The 22,192-nt window shown below is 28.7% G+C and overlaps 1 protein-coding gene across 1 annotated transcript; it reads left to right on the top strand.

Annotated features, from left to right (window-relative positions):
* The first annotated feature begins 2,013 nt into the window (after nucleotides 1–2,013).
* Nucleotides 2,014–6,776, top strand: LOC115709371 (1-deoxy-D-xylulose 5-phosphate reductoisomerase, chloroplastic). The gene is made up of 12 exons (XM_030637457.2): nucleotides 2,014–2,336; nucleotides 2,870–3,048; nucleotides 3,551–3,637; nucleotides 3,756–3,881; nucleotides 4,012–4,074; nucleotides 4,268–4,417; nucleotides 4,615–4,682; nucleotides 5,098–5,212; nucleotides 5,322–5,426; nucleotides 5,544–5,665; nucleotides 6,022–6,168; nucleotides 6,300–6,776. Exons 1-12 carry the CDS (start codon nucleotides 2,246–2,248, stop codon nucleotides 6,472–6,474), a joined length of 1,428 nt encoding a protein of 475 aa, XP_030493317.1. The 5' UTR covers nucleotides 2,014–2,245; the 3' UTR covers nucleotides 6,475–6,776.
* The last annotated feature ends 15,416 nt before the right edge of the window (nucleotides 6,777–22,192 follow it).

Raw genomic sequence — 22,192 nt, 5'->3', positions numbered from 1 at the left:
ACCAGTGGTGCTTAGCACTTTCTCGATATGTCGCGTTGCGATTGGCTAACGATACTTCCTAATAGCTATTATATTAAATTATATGAGACTCAATACTTAATTAGACCAATAGCGATATTGACAGGTAGGGTTAGCATTTCTCAATTGAAAAATAAGAAGATCCAATGCGATTTTTTTTTCTTTTTTTTTTTATCTTTAAAATGAAAAGTGATACAAAATGAGGGTAATCTGAATATTTACGTCATTATTGGAATTAAATGGACAAAAAAAAGGTGTCCAAATGTAAATTTTCCTTCTTTTTACCCTCATCTACTTTCTTTCTTTCTTTCTTTCTTCACTCTCTGGATATAGCTCACCCAAAACCCATAAACCCATGACCCCTTTCCGCCCACAAACCCCATTTCTTTCGTCTTCTTCTTCTCCTGCCTCCGATGACCCATTTCCGGCCATCCTTCTTCCCCGTGCAAACCCCGAAACCCACCTTCCATCCTCTCCCTCCTCTCTCCCTCCATCTGTCTCTTCCACTCTCGGTCTTCCTTGTTCTTTCAATTTTGCATGTGGCGTGGATCATGAGCTCTGCCTGAGGAAATTCTGGTAAGCCCTAAATATCTCCATAGCTATGTATATATATATTTTATGTTATCATGATTGGTGAATTGTCTCTGATTTTATATTCTTGGGTACTGATTGGTGAATATTTTTATCTTATTAATGCTAAAGGGTTGAGTTACATATTCCATGTTTTTATAAGGCTTTGCATTTTATTTTATATATTCATTGAGTAATTCTGTGTATTGTGTGTGCTTGGGAAAGATAAGTTTCTGGATTTTCGAATTTCTGGGATTGTTTGGCTGCTGGGGAAATGCAGGAAAAAGAAGAAGAAATATATATATTTGTGTGAGTATATACATAGAGAGAGTAGAAGATGAGGAAAAAATTAAAATGAATTTATAATGATTTTTTAAAATATAAAATAAAAAAAAATCTACACCACTGAGTCACTTGGCTATCTCCATACCTTTCTAAATAGAATTCGCACCACAAAAATTTATATATATAAAAAATATTCTTCATTCATTATTTAACACGCACAAAAAAAACCAAAAAAAAAGAGAATAGTGACAGTACACACCAAGTACAGTGTAGTTGCACACGTATTTGGTGGAATGATGGTCTCAATGTTAGAGAGGAAAGGTTGAAAATATCATCAAATATGATGCATGATTGGAGTTGGTATTAACGGAGCTATACTTATTATTGCAGCACAATACTTAGGCCAACTCCAACGCTGCACTATATTTGGTTATTTGGTGTTGGTGTCCACTTTTTCTCTCTAATGTTGACACTATGTTTGGCCCAAATATAGCGTGTAGCTATAGTATATCCCATATTTGGTGTGCTGTAGCCGCACTATCACTTTTCATTTTTTTTTTTATATATTCTTATATTATATTTAGTAGTATTTTTTAAATATATATTATTATATGATTATTAAGTAATGTAATAATAGAAGTATCTTTTTTTTTTTTGTAAGTTGTAGTATTGTGGTTAGAATGGAAAGATAACATCTTGGTGTTGGTGCAACATCATATTTGGTGACATGGTTGGACATAGCCTCATAGAATCAAAATTGTTAGATAGTACAATTGGTTATTGACAGTGTAGCCCTGGCCATACATTATTTTGCCAGAATTTCACCGTTTCAAATCTGCAGTACCAATAAAAAATGGTTGTAAAAGATTCATTTTTTTTTTGTTATAAAAGATAATAGAATATTTACGGCACAAGTACTTATTTATGATAATAAGCGGCATGAATCTAATATTTACCGCACAAGTAATTAATGTTAGTAAAACAGTAAGTTTGTTCAATTCTGTTAATATATATTTTGTTAATGTATTGTTTGGTACATGTGTAAGGTTCAAATTAAAACCAATTTAACTAGGGATTTCAATAAAAGAAATTAAAAATGTGATTTAATATGGACCTTATATGTGTACCATTCAACATACTAACAGAATCTATACTAATAGACGAACTTATTTTAGCCGCTAAAAAACTTATTGGTTCTATGCCGATTTTTTTTTTGAACAAAAATATCCCAATGAGAATTGAATGAACAAAAACCAGTCAATGTGCAATTGAAAGACCCCCCAGATTGATATATAAGTTGGATCTTTTCAGTTTTCCCTGTGAGAACAAAAACGGTTACAAAAAAGAATTTTTTTAAAAGGATACAGTTTGAATGGCTCTGAACTTGTTATGCCCTGCTGAAGTGAAGGTTCTATCCGTTTTGGACTCCATCAAGTCCACCTGCTTCCCTAAGCTGTGTCCAGGTTTTGCTTCCATTCTTGATATTCTCTATTTGGCTACTCAGAAAGTACGAGGGAGATTACATAAAATCAAGGCTCTTATTTTTTTTAGTGGGGAAGCATTAAGTTATGAGCTCAGCTGAAGAGGGATGAGTGGTTTTGTCAATGCTTTCTGAAATATGACAAAGAAAATAAAGAGCAAAAATGTCAAGTTTTGTGATTTTTTTTTCCTTTTCTTTTAGTTTGAAGCTATTAACTTCTTGCTTATACTAAAGAATTCTTGTCCCAACAAACTAAACTGTGTTTTGTGTCCAAGTTTTCATTGTTTAGTATAGATTTTAGAAGTGATTCTTATGTTGCTTAAAACACGTAATTGATTCTTATGTTGCCTATATTTAATATGATTATTACCAGCATTATTTGGGTTTGAACCCCAATGAGGGTATTATTTATGGTGTTTTGATGTAGTTGATACCTTAGATTTTCTGTTTTTGTTTATGCTGCTCCCAGACTATGACAGCTTGAGTTTATGCCATTCTCTTATTCGTTTTCTTTAGGTGGAAGTAGTTTCCATAGAAAGGATTGCAGAGTACCACTTAGAAGAAGAGTTCATTGTTCGGTGCAGCAACCTCCTCCAGCTTGGCCAGGAAGAGCTATTCCAGAGGAAGGTCTCTGTAATTGGAATGTCCCAAAGCCTGTTTCAATTCTAGGCTCCACTGGCTCTATAGGGACTCAGGTACAAAATCAAACCAAAAGACTAAGGAAAGAAAAAGAGTGAATTTTGTCTGTGTGATTAACCTGGGAATCATGGTTTAAAGGTCCTATCTGAATGCCCTTAGTCAAAAATAGTTCCTGTTTCAGAATATGACATATTAAAGGCCTAGTCATAAACTTTATATGGGAAAAGGATTCACAAAAACAATTTGTAAAGATTTAAGTTGTGAAAAAAAAAAGATGGGTCCTTTCATTACCCCAATCATGTTTTAGAGTTACTTGTATAAATATTTTTTTAGCAACAAATGAAACATAACTTTTATTAGCCAGGTTTCTGTAACTTGACTCCAGTCAGAGCTACCTATTTCAAGAGAGTTTGAGTTCTCTTTCTTCAGTTCAGGTCTTTTTTGTTTGAAAACAGAAGACATTTTCTGTATTTGATTTTAACAGTATTTGGTTTCTTGCCTTATTATTATTATTATCTCTTCATACATTCCTTGTAACTAGAGTATGTTGATTTTCAGACACTGAACATTGTGGCAGAGAATCCAGATAAATTCAGAGTAGTGGGACTTGCAGCTGGTTCCAATGTAACCCTTCTTGCCGAACAGGTATTCTGTTAACCTGACCTAAATTCACAGATCATAACTATGATCGTTAGTGTATGAAGATTTAAAGGTTCAAATTCAAAAACTTCCCATATATATGTTAGTTTCATCATTTTGACAGGTGAAGAGATTCAAGCCTCAAATAGTTGCTCTTAGAAATGAATCATTAATTGGTGAACTAAAAGAGGCCTTAGCTGATGTGGAAGAAATGCCCGAAATTATTCCTGGGGAACAAGGAGTCATTGAGGTGATCTTGTCTCTAACAGTCTGATGATAAAATACATCTTTTCTTCTAGATTATTATTATTTTTTTATTATTATTAATGCCATTCTATCAGCATAAATATTTCTAACAGCATAAATATTTCTATTTTTAGGTTGCCCGGCACCCAGATACAGTCACAGTGGTTACAGGAATAGTAGGTTGTGCTGGATTAAAGGTAAGTCCATAAAGGTTTAGATGCACACTATTTTTATAGTATGATATCGTATATATGTAGAATCAACTGAAGTGTTCTTCCTATTAGCTTTATATTTTTTTACCTTTTTTGAGGAGGTTTATTTAAGATGTGGCCAGCATATTTCTGGTACTATTACCAGTTGAAGTATATCTTGCTTTTTCTTTTTTCTTAGCCTACAGTTGCTGCAATTGAGGCAGGTAAATACATAGCTTTAGCCAATAAAGAGACCCTGATTGCTGGAGGTCCATTCATCCTTCCTCTAGCTCACAAGCATAACATAAAAATTCTTCCTGCCGATTCAGAACATTCAGCAGTATTTCAGGTACATATACAAACAAATTTCAATGGATCTTGTCTACCCTATTCATTATTTCTCTCACATCCATTAGACTATGTTGTCAATATGTGAAGCATTGGTAAATGTCAGGACCAATATTTTCATGGCATTGTCATCATTGTGCCACATGTTTTCACTATAGTTCATTAGAAGTGAAGGTTAACGAAATCTGTTTTCTTCAGTGTATCCAGGGTTTGCCTGATGGTGCACTACGGCGTGTCATTTTGACAGCATCTGGGGGAGCTTTCAGGTGTGAAATAAGTATTTTAATTGAATTTGGTAGCGGAATATTAAAATTGTTTTAGGCCGTTGATAGGACACGGACTTTACTACGGGCTACTGCATCAGCATTTAAGTTATATATTGATTTGGTGCTATGATTTACATTTTGAAGTTAAAAAACTTGCATAAATTATTTTTTTAAAAAAACATGCTTGTAGATTGTCTTATTTTCTTTGAATAAGAAAGTTAAAACTTAAAATTCCATAATCTCTTGTCTCGTGTACAAGATCTATGTGTATTATCCTTTTCAAAATTCTTTGGACATGATTAGTCATTAAACAAGTATCTGGTTAGACTGCCAATTTTGGTGATTTCAATTTTTGAACCCAAGCTCATTTGTTAAGATTCTGATTTGGTGTTATATTAAAACTCCTTTATGACAGAGATTGGCCAGTTGAAAAGCTAAAAGAAGTTAAGGTTGCTGATGCTCTGAAACATCCAAACTGGCCGGGTATGGGAAAGAAAGTCACTATTGATTCTGCTACCCTTTTCAACAAGGTTTGATACTTGTTTTCATTGTTTTCTAATGTATTTTCTCTTTCATTTTCAACTGCGAGCAGTAAAAAAAAGGTGTCTTTGTTTTTTCTTTTTATCAATTCTGAAACAGGGTCTGGAAGTCATTGAAGCCCATTATCTATTCGGAGCAGACTATGACGATATTGACATTGTGATTCACCCAGAAGCTATTATACACTCTATGATTGAAACACAGGTATAAAGCTAAAACTAGTAGTCTTGGTTCTTCTTTTGCTAGTTTGCAATAGGACTGTAAATTACAAAATGGAGAGTCTATTATACAAAATTACGGTCTCTTCAATTTGTCTTGCAGGATTCTTCTGTTCTGGCTCAGTTAGGGTGGCCTGACATGCATATACCGATTCTCTATACTATGTCATGGCCAGACAGAATATACTGTTCTGAAGCAACTTTACCTCGACTTGATCTTTGCAAGTAATCGTCTTTTTCCATAATATTTTTCCACAATCTTTTTCCGCATGTTTTATCGAAAGATATGCCTACAGTAAGCCAAAATTCAGCTTTTACATGTAAATCCAACAAAGTCTACTGCTGACCTTTATATCTAATTTGTGACTTTCAGAACCAATGTGAACTGAGGATTTTCCCCCCTTTATGGACATCCGTAATTATTCAATAAATTAGCATATTTCTGGGTTTTTTTAAATAAATTTCTCAAGTGAAAGTCATGTTTATTCTTTCCTAGATGCCTTTTTCATTTTTATTATTTTTAGTTCTTTTCCTACAAAAAATTTGGGCTGAGTGTATAAATGGAATCGACATTGATGCAGGCTTGGTTCGCTGACCTTTAGGAGTCCTGACAACCAGAAGTACCCATCCATAGATCTTGCCTATTCTGCTGGACGTGCTGGGGGCACCATGACTGGAGTTCTCAGTGCAGCCAATGAGAAAGCTGTAGAGATGTTTGTTGATGAGAAGTAGGTTTTCTATTTCATCATCTTTCATTGATAAGATTGTCACTTCAAATCCCAACTTTGCACTATCTATCAACACACTGCTATCTGTTATATCTTCCTCATTCCAAATTATATTCCACCCATGTTTTCAGGATAAGTTATCTTGAAATCTTCAAAGTTGTTGAGCTAACATGCGACAAGCATCGGTCAGAGATGGTGACTTCACCTTCTCTCGATGAAATTATCCACTACGACTTGTGGGCACGCGAGTATGCAACTACTACTTTGCAGAGTTCTTCCAATCCAAAGCCTGTTCCAACGGCATAAGAGGAGACAACTTTTCCATTGTTGACCAGGGCAGCAAAACTTTATTGGGTTTGAATTTATGCTTAGATATTATCATGATTTCCCTCTAAAAGTGGCAAATAAAAAAAGTAGTGTGTGTTGGGGTTTGGATGAGTTAACAAATTGTATCATGTAAATAATATTCATCCAAAATGTTGTTCCCCAATAGAGAAAAAACAAGGTAGTTAAAATGCTTAAAAGCATATTCCCTGGTCTTAAAAGAGAACGAAACAATAAGACAAAATTAATGCAAATCAATGATTGCGTAATGCGATTCCATTTCATTCTCTTCTAAGTTTCATATTGTTGATTGTCCAACTAAAGTTACCTCATGTTTTATACTTTGATTCTAATTGGGCGATTTGCCTAATGTTTTGACTGAATTTTATTTGTAGAAGAGAAAATTATAAGGTTTTATTTTTATGTTATATTTTTGTAAAAGAAGATAGAAATTATACATTTGTAAAATAATAATAAGTTTGTCGAGAAAGTCATCGGCGCTGGAAAAGTTAGTGATGCGAAAAAAGTTGCCAGAAAAGTTATTGTTGCCAGATAAGTCGCCGTCGTTAGAAAAAGTAACCTGAAGTAAATGTCTCAATTATAAACAAAAAAAAAAATCGGTTCTATTACATAATGAATAAAAACAAATAACACAAAATAACTTAAACCGGTTATAATTGAAATATAACAGGTTCTGTAACATAATGAATAAAAATAAATAACTCAAATTAACTCAAACCAGTTATAATTAAAATAGAACCGGTTTTATAACAGTGTTATAATAAATAAAAACAAATAATACAAAATAACTCAAACCGGTTATAACTAAAATAGAAAAGATTATATAACATAATGAATGAGTATTTTTGGGATAAATATTGTATGTGTGTGATTATTTGGTGGGTTGGAGCATGTTGAATGGATGTTTTTGTTTGAGTTATTTTATTTGACTGATTTTTGTGTGTGAATTTTTATCTTAGTTGCTTTACGGAACCAATTTTTTTGTCTCAAATTTTTAACTATTTGATAAATTTAACCAGATTCTTTATATTATATTTGAGTTATTGTGTGTTATTCTTTGTGCTTATTTATTTTGTTATGGAACCGATACTTTTCATATATATATATATATGCCTCAAATTTTTTTGGAATTGATCCTTATTTTTTTTTTATAAAAAATTATAATCATTTTATGAGGTATTATGTATTATGAGATATTTTTTTTGTGGAACTAGTTTTGTTTTTAATTTATGTTTCAGTGTTCTAGGATATGATTTCCTCTTTAATTTTTAATTGTAATTGGTTTGAGTTATTGCGTGTTACTTGTTTGTATTCATTATGTTATATAACCGGTTCTATTTTAGTTATAACTGGTTTGAGTTATTTCATGTTATTTTTATTTATTATATCATTGTTATAGAATCGATTCTATTTTAATTATAACTGTTTGTATTCTATTGTTCCGTTAGTTGCAATAAGAGTTTCTATGTGGAATTCCATAAAAATGTAAAAAAAAAAAAAAAAAAAAAAAAAAAAAAGCTGTTTTGAAGTGTAAAAATGAAAAAAAACAATCTATTTTTTTCAAAAGTTTTTAGTTTGTTTAAATTATTTATTGGATTTTAATAATTTTGGTTCGATTTTTTAAGATTTTTGTTTATAAATAAAATAAATTTGAAAATATTAATATTTTTTCGGAGAATTATTTAGGTTTTTTTTAAGTAAATTTAATATATATTTTTTTTATTTTTTAATAATTTTATCAGGCTTTTCTATATAAAGGCCTTAAGTCTAACCTAGAAATGCTAAGTTTAATCTTAGCCTGCAAACCACTCTAAGCCTGAAACCCTAATCTCTCCTCTCTCTCTCTCTCTCTCTCTCTCTTGTACACGCCCAAGGGGCTCTCTCCTCCTCTCTCTCACACGCCTCTAAGGCTATAGCTTTCTCTCATTAGAGATTTGCCTACTTAATTCATGCTTTGTAACTTTATAGAGAGATACATTAGATCCCACCTATAGTGATTTGAATAGTATTATCTTTAAGTATCAATACAAGTGTTTTACTTTTTTATGACATAAATAAATATTATATAAAAATTCAGAGAAGTTGATTTAAAAAAAGAATAATTAATAATTTCATTCTTTAAACTTTCGACAATAGTATTGATCTTACTCTTAAAATATACGACTTGTTAAGAATTTCTTCTAAACTTTTACATTTACAAAAATTTAGTCCTTTTGTTAGATTTCATCTCATTATTCTATTTAAATGCTGATGTGTCTTTGTAAATTAGTAACTTTGTCTCTTAAACTTTGACAACTATTAAATTGTACACCCTCAAAATTAAAATGAGAAAACTTTAACATTTTTTAGTAATTCTTAAAAAATTAATTTAGATCTTAAAAATAATTATTTTAAATGATTAAGAAAATTTTAAAAAAAAATTAAAATTTTAAAATTAAGTAAGCAATTTAAAAAAGATATTTATTTTTTTATTTAAAAAAAATATATTAAAATATTAGTTTTTGTAAGAACTAAATTTTACGAGAACAAGTTTGAGGATATTTTTTTTTCTCCAAAAATGTAGATTTGTTTAAGTAAACATAATATTTTTTTTTAGTTTAATTTTTAATTTTTTTTCAAAATAATTTATATTTTTACTGAATTTTTAATTATTTTTCTTTATTTTTTAGATATGAGTTTATTTTTTTGAGATGAAATATCAACTTCATTGAATAAATTAACATTCTGAATACAAAAGATGTAAGAATTCACCAGAAATAAAAGTATTAGAAATGCTACGATCAGATTGATACCAAGAATGTCTAACAACATAATGTATTAATCGGTTTGATGATCGTCTAATGAAAAATAAATTAACATTTGGGAGGGTAGATAACAAAAGTTGGCAGTCTTTGATTAAAAGACCGAAAGTGGACTTCATTGCTTGGTTGCTTCGAATATCTTGTACTGAAACAATACTGTTCGTCTCAATTTGAACATGATGGTAGATATGAGTTTATAAATATAAATCAAATTGATTTTTTCTTCAAAAAATCTTAATTTATTTACATTATTTATTGGATTTTCAATAATTTTAAAGTTATTTTTTAAGATAAGTGTTTATAAATAAAATAAAATTTGAAAATATTTATTTTAGGAATAAGTTAGGTTTTTTAAGTAAGCCTAATATTTTTTAATTAATTTACTATTTTTATCTTATTTATCAATAATTTTTTATTATTTTTTCTTAAAATTGACAGAATATTATAATTTTTAAAATTAATTTTTTTAATAAAAGGGGGCAAGATTTTATATTGGTCAAAATTTAAGGGGTAAAAATACTAATTTTTAACGATAAAAGATACAAAACCTAATAGAATAGACATAATTATGTAGCTGTTATATTTTACGGAAAAATTTTTAACAAGTCGTATACTTTAGGGGCAAGATCAGGTAGAGTTGAAAGTTTAGGGGTAAAAATACTAATTATTTTATAAACAAATATAAAAAAAATAATTTGTAAAAAAATGTAAGAGAATAATTAATAATCATTCATAACAAAAAACAAAAAAAGTTTACATTTAAGTTTTGCGATTGTGTTTTGGAGCATAATACTAAAAATTGATGTAAATATATCACAATTTTTTTTTCCACCAAATATAATACAATTTTACGTATCACATTGGAGATGTTCTTGAAAACTTATATATAATAATAAAAAAATTAAAATTTTAATCGATATATAAAGGTAACAAGCACCACAAAAGATATCATACCGTTATTAATGCATTTCAATATCAACCACTGAAAAAAAAATTAATTCAATAAATGATTTAGAAAACTGCTAATCAATTATTGGGTACTACATAGATATAATATTAAGCACCTTAAGGTGTCACATAACAATAATAGTACAAAAAATCATTTAATAAAAAAATAATAATACAATGATCATTCATAACAAGGAAAGAAAAAATAAAAAGAAAATGATAATCGAAATTAATAAAGATATGTATATATTAATAATGACAATATTGAATGGCACGTTAAGGTGCCAAGCACCACAAAAGAATGTGATTAGTGTATTTCAATATCAGTTCCCACAAATTTTAATTTAATAAATGATTTAGAAAATTGATAATCAATTATTGTGTATGTGAATCAGTATGATATTGAACACCCTAAAATGTCACATAACAATAATAGTACACCAAATTATTTACAAAAAAATATATTACAAAGATCATTTATAAAAAAATAAAAAAAAAATCACACACAAAAGATAAAAAAATTGTTAATTAATACAAAAGACCAAAAAAATTACTATCTAATTATTAGATACCATATCGGTATGACATTAAGCATATTAAGGTGCCAATAACAAGTACAAAAAAATTATTTACCAAAAACCGAAAACAATTATATAAAAAAAAAACAAAAAAGATAAAAAAACAAAAAAAAAGATAAAAACAAGTTGTTCTTTCTATTTTTAATAACATCCATGATTCATATATATTAATTTATATATATATATATATATATATATATACTAGTTAGGAGATACATGCGTTGCATGTGCATGCAATTTAGAAATTATATATGAAATTAAAATATTAGTATATTTTCAGATAAAAAATTTAAAAATAATTACTTGAAAATATTATATATAATCAACAATATATACATAATGATTTAAAATGACTTAGTTTTTCGTAAACTTTTACATTTATAGAAATTTAGTTATTCTGTTAGGTTTCGTCCAATTATTCTATTTATATATTGATAATTTTTTTTTATAAATTAGCTGCTTTTTCCTCCTAAATTTTAATAACCACAAATCGAACCCCCTTAAAATAAAAATGAGAAAGATTTAATATTTTTTTTTTCCAGTAAATCTTAAAATATTAATTTAAATCTTAAAAAAAATCATTTGAATCATTAAGAAAATTAAAAAAGAAATTAAAATTTTAAAAATAATTATGTGAATTAAAAAATTAATTATTTTTACTAAAAATTAATTTAGATAAAAAAAAAGTATATTAAAAATTCAATTTTTTTAAAAACTAAATTTCACAAGAACAAGTTGAGTCTATTTTTTTCTTCAAAAATCTAGATTTGTTTATGTAAATATAACATTTTTTAAAATAAATTTATAACTTTTTTTAATAGATAATTTTATATTTTCATTAAATTTTCAATTATTTTTTGTTATTTTTCTAAATATGAGTTTATAAATATAAATAAGTTTGATTTTTTTTTTAGAAATTACCCCATATGAGATCTGCCTACTTGATCCATGCTTTGTAACTTTATAGAGAGCTATATTAGATCTCACCTATAGTGATCTAAATAATATTATCTTTAGGTATTAATACAACTAAAAGAAAAGTAGGTCATTACCTGCTAACTAAGGGGGTCAAACATCAAATTTATACGACCCCACTGTTGATTGATCAATTTTTGAAGTCAACAATGTACATTATGATTTAAAATGACATAGTTCCTCGTAAACTTTTATATTTATAGAAATCTAGTCATTCTGTTATATTCCGTCTCATTATTCCATTTATATGTTGGCAAGTCTTTGTGAATTAGCTATTTTGTTGTCCTAAACTTTGATAACTATTGAATCGAACCTCCTCAAAACGAAAATAAAAAAGATTTAACATTTTTTTAATAAATCTTAAAAAGTTAATTTAAATTTTAAAAAATTATTTGAATTATTAAGAAAATTAAAAAAGAAATCAAAATATTAAAAATAATTATGCGAATTAAAAATGAATTATTTTTACTAAAAACCAATTTAGATAAAAAAAGAAACATAATTTAACAAAAGAGTTTTAATTATGTAATTGTTGTATTTTAGATAATTTTTCTTAACAAAATCTATATTTTAAGAGTAAGATTAAGTAGTGTGGAACATTCATAGAAAAGAAAATGTTAATTATTCAATTTATAAAGTATAAATATAAATATTTTAATGAAAATAATTATTATAAATATAGAAATAAATTGATGAGAAATAGAATCAATCACTGTTAAATTAGTAATTACAGTTCACATCATCTACAATGAATTATTCTATATTTTGTAATAAGTAATAATAATATAATAATAAAAGGTTGTACACAATACAACGGTAAAGATAGAGAAAATGATAAATATATATAAATAAATTGATGAGAAATAAAATCACTCGAGTGAATACAACACGTCATCTACAACTTATTAATTAATAAGTATAATACAACTTATTGTGTAATAAATAAATAATAATACAATAATAAAATACAACAGTAAAAAGGTTGTTGTGATAGAATACGGGCCGTGATTTGTATATTTGAATTCATCATCACTATTTCCTTATTTCGTTTCCCTCCTTTACAACTTACAACGGTATACAGCTGTATATATCTATATATATATACACACAGACACAATACAACAGTACTCAACACCAAAAATGTCACGTGGGTAGAATATAGATGAGTTAAAAATAAATAACAATGTGATAAGATACTACAAAAATTTATTACAATTGGATTAAAAATTAAAGGCTATAAAAATGCTCTTACTTGTGAGAACAAAAGTGATGCTCTCACATAAGGAATACCCTATACTTTAATAGAAATACTTATTATAAATATAAAAATAAATTGATGAGGAATAGAATCAATCACTGTTAAATTAGTTTGAGTAATTACAGTCCACGTCATCTACAATGTATTATTCTATATTTCGTAATAAGTATTAATAATAATATAATAATAATAAAAAAAGTTGTACAAAATACAACAGTAAATACAGAGAAAGTGGTAAATACATATAAATAAATTGATGAGAAATAGAATCACTCGAGTGATTACAAGCCACATCATCTACAACGTATTAACTAATAAGTATAATACAATTAAGTCGTGGTTATACCTTGTTTCCCTATTCTGTAATAAATAAATAATAATATAATAATAAAATACAACGGTAAAAAAGTTGTTGTGATAGAATACGCGCCTTCTTTTCAGTTGACTTGTTGTTGTATTTTAGAATTTTTTTTAACAAACTCTCTATATTTTAAGGGTAAGATTAAGTAGTGTGGAACATTCATAGAAAAGAAAATGTTAATTATTCAATTTATAAAGGGTAAAGATATATATTTTAATGGATATACTTATTATAAATATACAAATAAATTGATGAGGAATAGAATCACTCTTAGCTTGAGTAATTACAGGCCACGTCATCTACAATATATTATTCGTATTAATTAATAAATATAATACAATTAAGTCCTAATATACCTTTGTTTCCATATTTTGTAATAAATAAATAATAATATAATAATAAAATACAACGGTAAAAAATTGTTGTAATATAATACGCACTACCAAGTTTAGTTACCAACAGCTTATAACATTTAATTTTCCTTTAAAATTTTTGTATTGTTTTCTCTTCATACTTTATAATCCAATACTTTTATAAAATAAACATTATATTTAACTAACTAACCACGTGCCTTGCACGTGACAATTAATCTAGTAATAATATAATACAACGGTAAAAAATGGTTGTGATAGAATAGGCTCCTTGACTTGTATATTTAAATATTAATTATATATATAAAAAATCAACAACAAATATTAATATAATGTAATTAATACTTGTTGGCATTCTAACTATAACTATTTTATACATGTGGCAAAAATGACATCTTCAAATATTCTAATTATTTAAGATGTGTAATTTAAATGCTTCTATGAATTTATAGGGTGTTAAAAATAAATTATAGAATATTAATGAATTTACCAAAATTGTATAAACTGTATTTGTTACATCAAAAATATATGATCCGTTTTTTTTTTTTTTTTTTTTTAAAAAAAAAAAAAAAAGCATGGTGTTATATACATACATAAGGAGTAGAACACATCCTAAACTAATTAATTATTCCAAACTAGACATTATACATGTATATTTACCAAATAAAATAAAGAAAATGGCAAAAAAAAAAAAAAGAGCCGGTTACCAGTTTTAGTTATTATTTTACCCTTACTTTTTGATTGACATCTTCCTACCGTTAGATCTTAATAAATGTTTGCTTTTTGGTATCCAACGGACTGTCATGTGTTGAGGTATGTAATAATTCAAAAGTCAATTGAGGTTCTACATAATTAGCTATAATAATAATATAATAATAAAATACAACGGTCAAAAAATTGGTGTGATAGAATACGCGCCTTGACTTGTATATTTGAATTCATCATCACTATTTCCTTATTTGGTTTCCCTCCTTTACAATTTACAAGGGTATACAGTCATCACCACTAAAATTATTGAGTCAAGATAAAGAAGCATTGTTGAAAGTTCCAGTTTTATTTGCTTCCTTCGATCAAACGAGCCGATTAGCTTCTGGATACGGCGCTTGTTCCGTGATAGCAATATTCATTGCTCACTGGCTTCACTGCAACCCAAAATTAATGCCCACAAGGGTACAATTTGAATCCCTAATCCTTGAAGGCTCTTCTGAGTGGCGAGCACTCAGCAACGAATCCTCTTATTGCCAGAACAAATTTTCTAACAATCACTTCGATATAGAGACTGTGATAAATGCTGGTATCAGACCAGTCTCTATTTGCACAGATAGATCAGTTACGGGGATGTTCGGGGTTGAAAAAATCAACTTGTTGAAAGATATGTTCTCTTTAGACAATATGTGGGAGACCATAACTAAAGATTTAACAACAGAGCCAAAAAATTTCGTCGTGGGTTGGAACGATCACTTCTTTGTCTTAAAACTAGAACTTCATGTTTGTTATATTATTGATTCATATGGAAGTAGATTATTTCGAGGGTGCAACCAAGCTTATATGCTAAAATTTGACGATTCAAGTGTAATTTACAGCACCGATCAACAAATTCTTTGCACGGGCAAAGATTGCTGCAAGGAATATATGAGAAAGTTTTTAAGTAGTAATATTGTTATGAAACTGGAGAAGGAATACAAGAGGGGATACATTCAATTACCTTATCTATATGAGAAGTTGCAAGTAGACATGAGCTATATGTGCTTAAATGCTCCATCGCCAGTATCATCTTCATCGACGTCTTCCTATGATGCCCCATCTTCCATTCAATTGTGATGATTCTTCTTTTATTAGTGATGCTCATCTTCCTAATGAAGAGTAAATAAGAGTTGTGTGTTATGTAAATGTTCAGTTAATATGTAAATTTATTTATTTTATTATTTTGTGTTTATGTAAAGATTTGATTAATATGTAAATTTATTTATTTTATTAATTTTAATGGAAATGTTTAAATAAATTTAAAATTTAATTATATGTGAGGAATTAAATTTAATTAGTACCTCAAACAGTCTTCAATAGTGACTAATGTACATCATCACTTTAATCTAAGAAAATAAATTAAAGTATATGTAAATAAATCTTAGCATTTTGCCTTATAATTATAAATAAGTTAAGTTTGATATGATCATGCCTAATAACGAAGACCATATTATATCTCCAAGGAATAAACATAGTAAAGTATTTTTCGATATTCAAAAGCTATTTATTTAGCCAATTAGTATACTAAAAAAATTTAATAAACCCAACATGTTCATTTTGAGTCTAACTGCCTTAGTATGGTAAATAACCTCTAATAAAAATTAATGTTAAGATATAAATTCCAGTTTATAAATTACATGGATGTAAAACAACACAACAAAGATTCTTACAATAATTTACCTTAAGATCTTGATTAACCAACCAAGATTCTCTCTTAGATTCGAAGACAAACTTCCCTTGCTTCGATTGAGTTGAAATCCTTTTAGCTATTTGAATTTGAACTCCTTTCAGATGAAACGACTTCCATTATCACTTCACCACAAAAGCTTAAACTTTTCAACATTGAAGGAAACTAGAAGAAGAAGAAGAAGAAGAAGAAGAAGAAGAAGAAGAAGAAGAAGAAGAAGAAGAAGAAGAAGAAGAAAAAAGAATTCTATCCTAACAAAGAAAAAATCTCTATCAAAGAATCAAATGAGTGATCGTTAGATTGACAGCTCACATGCCAACACACGACAGCTGTCCAACCTGTCAAAAATAAAATATAAACCAGTAGTATGCATGCTCAGATGAAACTACCGAGTGTCCATATAACACAAAACTCATAAATTTTCTATACACAAAAATATTGTTCTTACAATCTCCCCCTAGCTTGAAAAATTATGATGAATGAATTAACCACAATGCATGAAGATATGCAACATAAACTACAACAATCAAAAACAACATACACCGAGTATGACCACATAAACAACCATGAGACACACACAAAGATATGGTTCCTACATTCTCCCCCTTAAAAATTTATGATCAATGCAACAACAATATAAGAAAGCATGACTAATGGCTAATGAAAAACTAACAAAAACCAAAAACACCAGAAATGCTAAATTGTCACATAATAATCACCAATACAATTAATATACAGTACCTTTCCCTCATTAAGCATAATGAAACACTCCCATTATAGAAACTCCCCTGGTAGATGGTCTGTAGGTGGAATAACAAAAGGACCAGTGTGTTCGCTCTTGTTTACACCAAGAGTAGCCTTGATGACTTAAACATCAATGTTTGACTAGTGGCAAGAAAGATGACATTTTGGAGTTAATTAGTCCCGAGTCATAGCAAGTCGACCTAGTAAGGGTCCCTAGCCCTGCGCCTAGGCTGACTTCGGGAACTCCAGAATGGAAGTTCGGACTTCAATAACTTGAATCCAACTCACTATATATCGTTCATTATTTTACATCATGAAGACATGGAGCAACCTAATCCAAGCCCCGACAGCTGAAATGATACGAACATGCAACCCAGAAGCAAAGCTGGGCACCTAGGGTTTCACCTGGCACCCAAATTGACATCATAAACTAGGGTTTTAGATTTTGAAACAGTCTTAATGTAAAAGGGTTAAAACTTGCATTCGGACATCAACTAGACATACCATAGACAAATTCGAATTTCCCAAATTATATATGTAATTAATTATCATCAGCAACAACAAATTGTACAAGGTGTCATGTCGTTATTAGTGTAATTAGTATTGGATCTCATATAGCATAAGAAAATAATTTTTAGGAAATATCACTAATAGTACTGCCCAATAACAATGCTCTTCTTTAAACATTAGTGTCAATTAACTAAGGGCTAAATAAATAATTAACTACCAATTTAAAATTAAATTGCATACTACATAGGATATAAATCACTTTGGTGATAAGTGGAATAGCTCATGTTCTTATATATGTAGGACAATGTTCTACAATATTCCTCCTTAAGTTCCATGAACTCAAGCTTGTTTTTTCACAACCAAATTCTCAATTAATCCACTTACAGCAGCTAGCAAATATTAAGGATTTAAAACACATTATCAAGCATTAAAATCCAGCAACAAACCCTCAAGAATTCAGATAGCAAAATCACTTTAAAATCATGCATATTCATGGTACTTTAAGCTCTTGAACAAGAGCTTCAACTTCTATATTTCAAATAACTTCCAGCCAAGAAAACAACTCAAAAATACATGATTCTAAGTTAGAAACTACCTTGCAATTATAATCCATGCACAACATCACAAATTATGCAATTTATACTAAAACCCACCAAGATTACCATTCAAAACTATGAACATGCAATCCCACTACTCAACAATTCAACATATGCTTTTCTAAGCTTTTAACACCATAAATTCAATAGGGAAAACAAAATTAAAAACAACAAGAGCTACCTCAAACAAAGCTTGAATTCCCTTAACTCTAAGCTCCAAAAATCTTCCAATCCCAAGCTTCAAATCAACGAATTACCAAAGCCACAAAAAGAAATTTTAAGAGAGGTTTGAGAGAGGGAAAGGGTCGGCCAAGAGAGGGGTAAACACAGCCAGAAACTGACATTTCATTTCCTCAAAAATCACATTTTCCAAACATAGTAATTAGGGGTCAAATGACCAAAATGCCCTTAGGGCTTAATATTCACACCTACACCCTCACAAGGGTAAATAAGTCATTTCATGCATAAATAATTCACAATAATTTTAGATTATCACTCATCAAATAAAATTCCAATTAAATCAATCCAATTTACATTTCGGGCCCGAACCCGGTTCCGCCCGAAATTCCCGGTTGTGACTATACCGCGCTAACCTGTCAAAACACACCTGAAAAGACAACACATGCATACTATATAATAATATAGTTCTATTAAGCAGGTAATTAAATTAATTTCATCATTTTACCCTTCTCGGGTCATAATTATCAAAATGCCCCTGGCTCACCAACGGGGTCTTTAATATATTAAAATTCATATAAATCACATATATTGAACTATATAATAATATAATTCCTCCATTATACATAATTATCTAGTTAGGGTTTTGCTAATCCATTTCTTAATTCCGAGTATTACAATTACCCCCTCCTTATAGAAATTTCGTCCCGAAATGTACCTGAACAACTCCGGATATTTCTACTGCATATCTGTCTCGAGTTCCCAGGTTGCCTCTTCTACCTTACTGTTCTTCCACAGTACTTGCACCAGTGCCACTGTCCTGCTTCTCAAGACTTTCTCTCTTCTATCAAGTATCTACACTGGTTGTTCCTCGTATGACAAGTCCGGCTGAAGTTCCAATGCTTCATAACTCAGAACATGGGACGAGTCTGAGACATACTTCTGAAGCATTGAAACATGAAACACATTATGTACAGTTTCCAGCGCTGGGGGCATAGCCAACCTTTATGCTACTTGCCCTATCCTCTCAAGGATTTCAAAAGGTCCAATGAACCTCGGGCTAAGCTTTGCTTTCTTCCCAAAGCGTTTTATGCCTTTCATCGGAGATATTCGGAGAAATACCATGTCCCCAACCTGAAAATCAATATCTCTGCGCTTTGGATCGGCATAACTCTTCTGCCTACTCTGAGCCGCGAGCATTCGCGCTCTAATCTTATCAACTGCCTCACTTGTTTTCTGAACAGCTTCGGGACCCAAGAACTTTCTTTCACCCACTTCATCCCAGTGAATAGGTGATCTACATTTATGATATTCACATTTAAATTTACACAAAAAAAATATTATAAGGTGCTTTTACAATGTATTCATCTAAATAAAAGAGTCACGCAACAGAAATTTTGAATTCTATTTTCGGCATGTTAAATTTTTTTAAATTTTGCAGGATGTTTTAAATAACTATAATGTACACGACCATAAAAAAAAGACTAAACAAGTCTCCCGAATGCCGAAACAGGTAGGAGTAAATCAGTGGACCACTTTTAAAGAAGTGCATTATTTTCGGCGTATTAAATTTTTCTAAATTTTTTTAAATTTTACAGAATGTCTTAAATAATTATAATATACACTACTATATAAAAAAAAATAGACTAAAAAAGTTTGTCGGTGCCGAAATAAATAGGAGTAGATTCGTACATCACTTTTAAAAATGTGTATTAAAAAATTTCTCAAAAAATAATTCTTAATTTACAAATATAATAATATAAATATTAATTAAATTATAAAAAAAACTAACAAAAAAAAAACATGCCGTGACTACAGTGCACAACATATATGTCGTGCACTGTAGAGAAACCTAGAAAATGATGCTCAATTTGCAGCCTCCTTGGAACAAATATATACACCATACTATCAATTTGCAGTCTCCTTGGAGCTGCTCTAATTATTTATTTGATGTCGATTTTTCTATTTTTGTTCCATCTTGCTGGAATTAATGGTTGTTTTCAAGTTTCTCGTATTACTGGGGTAGTTATGTATGTAGGTGTGGAGGATAGAGGCTTGGTATGTGATTTTTGGCATCTACAGTATAAAAGGAAAAGAAAAAGACAAAGACAGCATAAATGTAATTTTTACCGTGTGACAGTAATAATGTAAACAATTAATCTAAAATGTGTCATATCCCACAAAATTTAAATGTTATGTGTTTAGAGAAAAAATATTAGGTGTATGTAAGTATAGAAAATCAAATTTCTCTTTTAAAATTATTTGATCAAATTAAACAACAAAATGTGTATGAGAAAAAATTATCTTGAAATAATTTTTTTTAATAAAAAGTAACTAACTGATATATTATTTACATCAAAAGTAACTAAAATGTTGCTTTTTTAAAAAAAAACTTGCAAAATACTGAGCTTTCTGGAAGCGAGAATTTTTAAGTTTCTTCCATTTTCGATAATAATTTTGAATTTCGGTATTTATGCTGACGTGACACATCAGTATTTGTGCAAATAAATTTGTTAAAAGTATTTTTACAAATAAAATTAATTTTAGGGATAATATTGAAAAAAACTCTTATATTTTAATGGAAATTCTTATTATAAATGTAGATATAGATTGATGAGGAATAGAATCAATCACTCTTTAATTAGGTTGAGTAATTACAGTTTACGTCATCTACAATGTATTATAATAAATAATAATAATAATATAATAATATAATAATATAAAAGGTTGTACAAAATACAACGGTAAATACAGAGAAAATAGTAAATACATATAAATAAATTGATGAGAAATGGAATCATTTACAAGCCACGTCATCTACAACATATTAATTATTAAGTCCTAGTTATATCTTGTTTCCCTATTCTGTAATAAATAAAATAATAACATAATAATAAAATACAACTGTAAAAAAAATTATTGTGATATACACACAGACAACTTACAACGGTAAAAAAATACAACGCTTCTTTTCAGTTGACTTGTATATTTATTGAAAGTATTTTTACAAATAAAATCAATTTTAGGTATAATATTTAAAAAAAACCCCTAATTTTAATGAAAATACTTATTATAAATATAGAAATAAATTGATGAGAAATAGAATTAATCACTGTTTAATTAGTTTGAGTAATTACAGTTCACGTCATCTACAATGTATTATTCTATAATTTGTAATAAATAATAATAATATAATAATAAAAAAAAGTTGTACAAAATACAATGGTAAATACAGATAAAAGTGTTAAATACATATAAATAAATTGATGAGAAATAGAATTACTCGAGTGATTACAAGCCACGTCATCTACAACTTATTAATTAATAAGTATAATATAATTAAGTCCTGGTTATACCTTGTTTTCCTATTCTGTAATAAATAAATAATAATATAATAATAAAATACAACAGTAAAAAATTATTGTGATAGAATAGCGCTTCTTTTCAGTTGACTTGTATATTTAAATTAGTTTGAGTAATTACAATCCACGTCATTTACAATGTATTATTCTATATTTTGTAATAAATAATAATAATATAATAATAAAAAAAGGTTGTACAAAATACAACGGTAAATACAGAGAAAGTGGTAAATACATATAAATAAATTGATGAGAAATAGAATCATTACAAGCCACATCATCTACAAAGTATTAATTAATAAGTATAATACAATTAAGTCTTGGTATACATTGTTTCCACATTTTGTAATAAAATAATAATATAATAATAAATACAACGGTAAAAAAATTTCAGTTGACTTGTATATTTGAATTGATCATGACTATTTTCTTATTTGGTTTCCCTCCTTTACAACTTACAAGGGTATACAGCTGTATATATGTATATATATACACAGAGACACAATACAAGAGTACTGAACACCAACAACACTCTTCTTAGAATCCATTATCAAGACTATGGTAGGG

This window comes from Cannabis sativa, chromosome 3 (genome assembly GCF_029168945.1).
Source record: "Cannabis sativa cultivar Pink pepper isolate KNU-18-1 chromosome 3, ASM2916894v1, whole genome shotgun sequence".
In the NCBI taxonomy this organism is placed as follows: Eukaryota; Viridiplantae; Streptophyta; class Magnoliopsida; order Rosales; family Cannabaceae; genus Cannabis; species Cannabis sativa.
This window is presented reverse-complemented; position numbering and strand designations above follow the sequence as displayed.